General features: G+C 35.2%; 1 protein-coding gene across 4 annotated transcripts in view; it reads left to right on the top strand.

Annotated features, from left to right (window-relative positions):
• Positions 1–9,803, top strand: part of Phf6 (PHD finger protein 6) — a 58,098-nt gene that overhangs the window by 16,092 nt on the left and 32,203 nt on the right. For all 4 annotated transcript variants that reach the window (XM_010614292.3, XM_010614291.3, XM_010614290.3 and 1 more), the window contains exons 4-5: positions 1,706–1,839; positions 2,110–2,153. In XM_010614292.3, the coding sequence (XP_010612594.1) occupies positions 1,706–1,839; positions 2,110–2,153 (178 nt within the window). The remainder of the gene's footprint in view (positions 1–1,705; positions 1,840–2,109; positions 2,154–9,803) is intronic.

Here is a 9,803-nt window from a genome sequence, read left to right on the forward strand (position 1 = left end):
TTTTTTTTTTTTTTTTTTTTTTGGTCCCAGGAATTGAACTCGGATCCTTGCATAAGACAGGATCTCCCTAAGTCACTGAATTGTTTAGGCTGGACTTGCACTTCCAGTTCCTGCCTCAGCCTTGCCAGAGTACTGGGATTACATTCATGTACTACCATGCCTGGCCACATGAGTATTTTTTAAATGAAAGCTTGAATGAGTTTGAGTGTTTGGCTTGCTTAGAGAAATGTAAGAAATTTTACTGGAATCGTTATTAGAATCTTGATACACCAGAATTGCTTAGGGGCCACCCAATTCAAACATTAGGATAGTAAGTGTTCCTTATGTTCAAATTAATAAAGAGAAGTGAGAACAGATTAGAACAGGGTATCTGGCAAGCCGGGGATTTAGCTCAGTGACACCGTGACTCCTTGCAAGCACAAGGTCCTGAGTTTGAGCTGTGATACTAGAAAAAAAACAGAGCAGGGTATCTAACAACTAAGAAGCAAAAGAAATTTTTTAGACTTACTGTGAATATTTGGGTATGGCATTTATAGCTTAAGAGATAGCCTCATTAAAAGTGTACTAGGTTTATATAGTACACTGTGATATGTAAAACAAAACTATTAACAGTTGCGTGCATTTTTAAAAGTTTTTCTACATACAGAGCATGAGCTAGTTAATCAGTATGAATTTTCCAATAAATTCAAAAGGTCACATGTATTAAAATATGAAGTAACCTGTTCACCTGAATTCTTAATGCAACAGGTAACAATAATAATTTTTAAAAGGTTAGACACATCTAAACAAAAGGTAAGTGACATAGATTAAATTGAAGTATATGAATATATTTCCACAATACAATCAACTTGACATCACAAAATAACCTCAGAATTCAAGGCGTTTAAAAGCTAATTCTTGGGGCCAGGGATTTAGCTCAGTGGTTCTGCCTCCTGCCTTGCAAGTGCAAGGTCCCAAGTTTGATCCCTGGTACTAAAAAAAAAAAAAAAATGCTAATTATTTTGTTTTCTCTCCTTTCCACACTTAAAATGGTAATTTTATTTTTGTTTTATTTTTCATTTGTTTTGTGTGCTGGGCATCAGCAATTCTTGTGCATCCTAAATCAGAACCATGTACTCTACTAAGTGACACTTTTAAGAAAATAATTTTTTTTCTCATATAAGATGTTTTTTCTCATTGCTCATGTCCAAGATTTGGATTATAAGAAAAGATCCACTTTTACAAGGTTATATGCAGCTAACATCCCTGATTTTTCAATATTTCAACTTTTTCTTGACCACAGTGAAATAATAGACATTTATGACATTCATTAATTTTGTCAGAGTTTATCATAGGAAAAATACCTCCAGAAAAAATGTATGCAAATTATTTCTAAGAGAGGAAACAAGAAAAATACCATTATTAATTATAAAAGTTTTCAGTAACGGTTTTGTTTTTCATTTTCTTTTCCATTAAGTTTATTGGGACATTTTAGGTACACAGTGCAGTTACATTTATCATTGAGAACTTGTACCTTATGTAATGTATCTTGTTTCTTATTTTTTTCCCCATTCCCCTGGCCTCCCTTCAACCCCTCTACCCTTCCCTATTTACAAAGACTTTGAAGAAGTTTGTTTTCCTTGATGTAAATTGATATACCTCTACCCTAATGTCATGGTCTTAGCAAAATCAGGTAGTAATAATACATTTTGTTGTTTTGCTGTAGATGTGTTCTTTGTGCCACTGCCCTGGAGCAACAATTGGTTGTGATGTGAAAACATGCCACAGGACTTACCACTACCACTGTGCATTGCACGATAAAGCTCAAATACGAGAGAAACCTTCACAAGGAATTTACATGTGATTATTTAACTTCTCCTTAAGTTGTTTAAAGTCATAATTTGGGGGCTTTTGTTAAAATATTTCCCATTTCAAAGCATTTCATCATCTTCATAGAGTTTTTGTAAGGAATTCAATGATTAGATGATGCACAAAAAAGTTTCACAATAATATTTTTTGAATCCAGTTTGTGAATGGGGTGACATGTGCTACTCATTTTCTTAAATGGAAATAAGAGTTTAATTTTGTTTTCTTACTTGACAAGTTTTAATTTCTTCATTGTTTTTGTAGGGTTTATTGTCGAAAACACAAGAAAACTGCACATAATTCGGAAGGTATGTCATTTAGCCACTTTTTAGTTTCAAGAAGGAATTTGAGTAAAATATGAGTAATTGTCCTATCCTAATTTCTTAAGATGATCTTAATATTTATAGAAGAATTGAGAAAATCATTATGTTAAACTAATGTACATAGTGAAAAAAACCTGAATTTTTAAGGTAACTTTTACCCCAAAGTTTAATAAAGTATATGTTGAAAATTTATTTTACTTTAAGAAGAAATAGTGACATATTTCTGTAAAGGTGATAAAGGAGACTATGATCTTGGGAATACTTGGGATTGCAATCTCCCTTTTGTAATCAAATTTTGTATTAAATTTTTATTCGTACTGTAGTACAGTATTTCCTCCTCCATGCAGGGTTCTGTTTCAGTTACCTATGATCAACCACAGTCCAAAAATATTAGATGAAATTTCCAGAAGGAAATAATTCTTAAGTTTTAAATAACTTTACTATACTATGTTTTCTGTTGTTAGTTGTTGTTAGCCTCTTTTTTTTTTTCTGTACCAGGGAATGAACTCGGGTCCTTGCGCATGCAAGGCAGGTGGCAGAACTACTGAACCAAATACCTGGCCTTCTGTTAGCCTCTTATAGTACCTAATTTTTAAATTAAACTTTATTCTATTTATGGATGGATGGATGGATAGGAAAAAAATAGTGTACTAGGGTTTGGTACTATGCATGGTTTCAGGCCTTTAGTAGGAGTCTTAGGACATATCGCCTGCAGATAAGGGGTGACTACTGTATTTTAAAAATAATACTGACATACGTATAATCAGATTTTTAAAAGGAAATTATTTTACAGTTTTGACTTAAATTCAGGCTAGTCCTATTTATATGAAGTGTGATCAAAATAGACAGTGAAAGGCACATTGCAGTTACTCTCCCTCATTTTGAAAATACTTCATTGTTCTTGCAACTTTCTGAAGCTGTTGTGGAAGTTCTTAAAAAAAAAAAAGTGACAAAGGGCGCACCAGGGGTTTGGCTCAGTGGTTCTGCAGCCTGCCTCGCAAGTGCAAGGGCCCAAGTTTGATACCCAGTACCACCCCCCCAAAAAAAGAAAAGAAAGTGACAAGAGACAAGAGGGTCCATGGATTTAGCAGTGGTGCCTAGTTCAATCCCCAGTACCAAAAAAAAAAAAAGTGACAAAGAGGGCACCAGGGGTTTGGCTCAGTGGTTCTGCAGCCTGCCTCGCAAGTGCAAGGGCCCAAGTTTGATACCCAGTACCACCCCCCCAAAAAAAGAAAAGAAAGTGACAAGAGACAAGAGGGTCCATGGATTTAGCTCAGTGGTGCCACCACCTGCCTTGCAAGTAGGAGGTCCTGAGCTTGATCCCCGGTACCAAAAAAAGAAATCTTTGGGCCTGGGATTTAGCTCAGTGGTTCCACTGCCTGCCTTGCAAGCACAAGGACCTGAGTTTGATGCCTGGTACAAAAAAAAAGAAAAGAAAAGAAAGACAGACAGACAATGACAAGAATGATGGGATAAGAGTGTTCAAAGTGTGTGTGTGGGGTTTCTTTGAGGGAGATTAATGACAATGTAACTTTTGCTGTAATAAATTGTTTTTTAATTTAAATATTCACTATATTTTTAGATCATACCTTTGTATGTGTAGTTGGTCTTAAAAACGGGTAAGTTCTCAGATCAAATTTGGACTTCAGACTTTTTCAAACACATGATTTTGGTACTTTTACCAACAATATACAATGGCTTGAATTTAATATGAGATTGTTCTATTCTTTCATTTAGATTAGAGATCTTTAAAATTTTTATTAGTATGTAAGAACTTGCTGCTTAGAACTTATATGGATTGAGCACAGTTGTTTAAGGAAGTTGTTTCTTTTATAAAGACTAAACTATTACCAGTGTTAACATATTAAAATTGGTGGTCCTTTTTAATTTCTTAGATCATGGCTTTTATAATACAAAACAGTATTGTTTTCACTTTTTTTTTTTTTTTTGCAGTACTGGGGATGGAGTCCAGGGCCTTGTGCATGCTAGGCAAGTGTTCTGCCTCTGAAACACTTCCTTAGCCCTGTTCATTTCTGGACTCCAGATTAATCCAAATTTTTAAAGTACAGGTTAAAATATAATTGTGGACTGGGGATGCAGCTCAGTGGTAGCGCACTTAGCATGTGCAAGGCTCTGGATTTATTCTCTAACACTGCCAAAAGAAAAAACTTACACAGTCAGATTTTATACCATGTAATGAAATATCACAATGTTATAAATATGTGCAGCTATGGTGCACTGATAGAAATTATAAATATTTAAGGATGTGGAAGTACTACTAACCCTGATTTGATCATTATGTATTTACCAAATTATTGTATTACCCTTTAGATATGTACAATTACAAATACAGAAATTTAAAATTCAAAAATACAGTGGTCTACAAAAACTAGCCTTAAGATAAACAAGCTAGATAAGTAATAGAAACAAAAATGCTTCAGGTTTAAATACCACATTGTTTCTCTGGTGTGAGAAACTGAAAGTGAAAATAAGGATTAAAATGTATAATAGATATTGGGAAATGGAAAGAAAATGTTCAAATGGGATGAGCAAAAAGGAGGGAGGAAGGAAGGGACAAGAAAAAAGTTACGAGGCAAAACTGGAAACAAAGCATTTGTACATAGGGAGGGTGGGGGAATTGGATAAAATAATATAAAAAATTTTTAAAAGATCAAACAAAAAAACTCCACAAAAGAAGAACAAAATGCTTTTGAGTTGATAAAGTATAACTCAAAAGCCTTTGTAAATTTTCCCCTTTTTTATCACCTGATTCTAGAACTGAATTCAAAACTCTTTTGGGAAAGTTTATTTTCTAACCTTTCATTACTTCAGATTTTAATAGTGTATTTATTTAATACACTTTTAAGATTGTAGTGGCCATGTATGTTAACCGCTGAGGATTGAGACTTGTGATCTGATTAATACAAGGACATGAGCATACTGGGACTGGAGATCTTTGGGAGGGATGATCAATACATACTGATTAATGTAGCTGGCTCTATTTTATTCCCTAGAATTCTGAAGTGATACTACCATCTAGTGGTGGAGGAAGTTACTACAGACTTTATGAAATACAAAGAATAATTTTGACCATGTGTTTTGCTTTGTGAAACTTCTCAGTATGAGAGATCTAGTTTCATGCTTTCCAGAAAACAAATTTTCCATTAATGTAACTAGCAGGGTTGCAAACACAAGGTCCAGAGTTTGATCACTGTTATAAATAACAAAAAAGCTGGACTGGGGATTTAGCTCAGTAGTGCCACTGCCTGCCTCAAGGGCAAGGTCCTGAGTTTGATCCCAGGTACCAAAAAAAAAAAAAAAAATCTGTGATATACTTGAATTAAATTTTGGGTTTATTTTATAGTTCTGTAGAGTATCAGAGCCTCATGTATCATTAGTATATAAAATGTTTTTATACTCATATTGTAGAACTTGAAGCATAATTTTACATTTTAAAAGTATTACAGAACATATACTTATTTAATTTTGGCTTTTATCACATTCATCTAGCATGAATTTTACATTGTGTGCTTTGTCACAAGTAGAACTTTCAATAGTTCTGATAGGAAACATATACTCTATGATTATGATTTATGGTGGAGTAGTTACAGGATTGGATTCAGGGATTGTGTTTGAGAATTGCACTAGTGTCTAGAGCAAAAAGAAAGTAATACCTGTGGCAGTTTCTTGTTCATTTGCCATCTGTGGCTCAGTACTTCTGATACTTATTATATGGTAAATGTAGAATTCAGTCTTTCATGTTAACCTTACATAATTTGTATTATTTTGAAATAATCACAAATTTAATTTTCTCATCTTAAAGTGTTAAAACTAGATATATAAGACCGATGTCATCACTTTTGCTTCAGGAAAAAAAAGGACTGTGAGTTTGCAGAAGCAATTTTTTTCTGTAATTTGTAGTCGAAAGTGTTTACCTGTTTAGATGAAGTTTTAATCTTTCACCAAATGATTAGAATGCTAGTCCTAGGAACTATATATATTTATCTCTTAGTGATAATAGCTATAGGAAGACTGCCTGAAAAATGACCTGAAATGTGCAAGAAAGCATTTCAGTGTTAAAATATTTCCCCTGCAGTGGTGATAGCAACCCAAGGACAGGTCCCTCTGGACTTACACACACGTTGGTAGTGTGCCAGGTTTCTTAGATGACTAAGGACATAGGGATAAGTTAGATGAGTATCTGCCCCTATAATTTTAAAGTCTAACTTAAGAGATGTACATTAAATAATTGCACAGTTAACTGGTTATAATTGTATCAAATAACATGAGTGAGAAATATAAGGTACCATGAACACATGTGGGTGGATGGCTACAAAGAAGTTTCATATAAATTAAGACATAAAGGACCAAAAAGAGGGATGAAGGAGCATTCAATGAAGAGAGATAGAAAGTAAAGGATAGAATATATATAGTGAGGATATAAGAGGAATGCATGAGCCAGACAGGTCAGGATTTGGATACTATCTTAAGGATGACAGAAGGTGATTGAGGGTTTTACACAGGCCTATTGTAGGAGTCCTGTTGTATAGTAATAGAAGGCTTGGTTTCTAGTTGTAACTATGGAGATGAACAGAATGGATTTGAGAGAAATTTTAAAGATAAAATTAAAAACTTCAGGGGTGAATCTGGCACAAGGATGAAGGAAAGGAGACATTAGAGGTGAATCCAAGGTTTCTGACATAAGTACATGGATAACCAGTAGTGCCATTTATTTAGGTAACAGAGTTGAAGTATGCTTAGGGGTCAAATTGTTGAGTTAAGCTTTGAAGTCAAGTTTGAAATACCTAAGAGCTAAGTGGGGTTATCATATAAACATTACATGGTTCTTGTTCTCAGAATGGAGACCTTGTCTAATGATGAAACATTGCTAAGTATAAGTATAGATAATTATATTTCTGTGCATGTAGGAAATACACTCTTAAGGAGCGAGTCCAAAAGCGGGTAGGGCTTAGGACTAATCCTTGAGGAACATTAACAATTAAAAGGTGCACATAGAAAGATGGGCCTGTGAAAGTAGAGAAGGGGACTAGCTGGAGGAGTAGGAGGAAAGTTTAAGATCAAGTCCTAGAACAAAGGGAAGGAGGACAGTTTTGGAAGCAACCAAATGGTCCACTTGGTATGCTGTTAGAAGCATCTGTTCTAATCAGTGACAGTGGAGTCATTGATAACCTGAAAGGATACTTTGGTTGGATTAGTAGGGGCAGAAGTCATATTGATAGGCAACTCAGAGAAAATGGGAGGTAAAAACTTGGAGACAAGGGACATAGGCAAGCCTTCTAATATGTTTGCCTATAAAGGCACATGGGAATAGTTATAAAAGAAGCTGAATAATGGCTTTTTCTTAATTAATAGACTTTGTGAGGGGTGCTAGGAATGAAACCGAGGGCCTTGATGCATGCCAGGGAAATACTCCCCCACTGCTCCATCTGCAGCACTTGACACTTTGTAGAGCAGTGAGTTCATAGCAAATTGAGCAGAAAGTGCAGAAATCCCATATATTACCTGTGTGCTTCCACTGACAGGCAGAGCCTCCTTCCCAGTCAGCATCTCATATCAGAGTAGTACTTTTTTCACTATGGATGAACCACATTGACATATCGTTGTTTCCTAAAATTCATAGTTTATATTAGGGTCCACTCTTGTTGTGGTACATTCTGTCGATTTTAACATGTGTATACTAGTATTTATCCACCATTGTAGTATCATGTCAGATTGTTTCACTGTCCTAAAAATCCCCTGTATCCCACCTTCTCATTCCTTCCTTACCCTAAACTTTCAGCACTGATATTTTTACTATCTCCATAGTATTGCCTTTTTCTGAATGCCATGTAGTTGGAATCATACAGTAAGACACTCTTCCTTTAGTGACTGAATTCCGTTCCTGCGACTAGGTCATTAAATGACTTGGTCACTAAATGAGGAATTGTATATATTATATGCATTACAATTTTCTGAATGAAGAAATGGTCAAGAGAAATTCCAACTTGACTTTGCTTTTATTTGCATCACTCTTACATGCAACATTGCATAACAAAATGAAACTACAGTTATATACTGTACAGTACAGTCAGCAAAAATTATAGTACTGCATAAACAAGGTATATTATACAAAAGAAGATATTGACAGTGTATAAACAAGATGGACAGAACTTTACCCAAGAAAAAGACAGGTCTTAAGTCTGAGGGGTAGGTCATAAGTCCGAGGAGTGTGCCTCAGTCATAAGTCCAAGTGGTCATTAAATATGTAGGTTGTTAAACGAGTAATATCTGTATATAGTTTTTTCAGATTGGCTTCTTTTACTTAATTGGCTCTTATTTTTGTATGAGGACAGAATTTGTTAATACATAAATGCTTATGAGGAGATTGAAAGTGCAGGAAATAGAATTCATCGCATAAAGGAAGATAATTGGCTTATGGCAGGAAGACATTTCCTGTAATAAGGAAAAAGAAGATAGATGATTCTTGTCTGATCTCTTTGCAACTTTGGAGACTAAGAGAGGAAATACTGTGTAAAGTTTCCAGATTGAGTGCCCAGTTGAGGTTGGTATTCATGAGTTTATATACTGGTAGTCAACAGATAGGTCATGTGACTTTTCCTCTAGTAAATCAGGGTCCTGGATATAACACAGAGAATGTGGTTAGTTGGTTAATTCAGAATTGGGATGTTGTCAGGTGGGTTCAACAAAGAAGTAAAGGAATGAAGGAGCTTAGGATATTTACTGATATAAGACAGAAATATGAACTAGATATCGAGCACGTAAAGCAGAAGCTTAAGTGGAGCCCCTGTTGAGGTTGAAGAACAATGAGACTGAAAAGAGTTGAGAAAGCAAGTATTTGTGGTCACCAGTGTGACGTAGTGATTGCAAAGGTAGAACCATTGTAGGTGATTATAAGGTGTCTGGGTGTGACTGTTGGAACTGAGTGGCTAGGTGTTGCTAAGATTGTCCATGTGGACAGATGAAATCATCCAGGATGAAGGGAGGAGCTGAGATGAACAAAATGGCTGTGAACGGCGACTAGGTCATTAAAATAAAACCTGATACATGAGGTAAAAGGAGAGTTAGTAATTGTTAAAAAGGAGAAGGAACCACTACTATTCAGGGTTTAGTTGAATGAACCAGCAGAATTGGCATCATCTGGGAGCCTGTTAGAAATGCCTAATCTCAAGTTTTACCTCAGCTCATTAAATAGTAACCTCCATTTTAACAAGACCCCAATGGTTTTGTATCCACTTTAAATTTTGAGAAGCAGTGGTTCAGCTAAGTGGCTTAGACCTCAGAGATGCACGGCTTTTTACAGGGGGATAGAAAACTAATGACTCAAAAACACTATGTAGTGGAACTTTCCTTAATGATAGAAATGTTTAAATGTTTTCTTATTTGTACCATCTAGTATGGTAGCCACCAGCCACATATACTTATTGACTACTCTACTACTTAAAATGGTGTCGTGCCTTTCTATTCTTTTTATTTTTTTAATTTTAATTTTAATTTTAATTTTTTTTGTTTTGTTTTTTGAGAAAGGGTCTCACTATGTAGTTGAGACTGCTCTGGAACTCACTCTGTAGCCCAGGCTGGTCTCAAACTCACAGTAATCCTCCTGCCTCAGCCTAC

Source organism: Fukomys damarensis, unplaced genomic scaffold (assembly GCF_012274545.1).
Source record: "Fukomys damarensis isolate Sample0158 unplaced genomic scaffold, DMR_v1.0_HiC HiC_scaffold_39, whole genome shotgun sequence".
Lineage (NCBI taxonomy): Eukaryota > Metazoa > Chordata > Mammalia > Rodentia > Bathyergidae > Fukomys > Fukomys damarensis.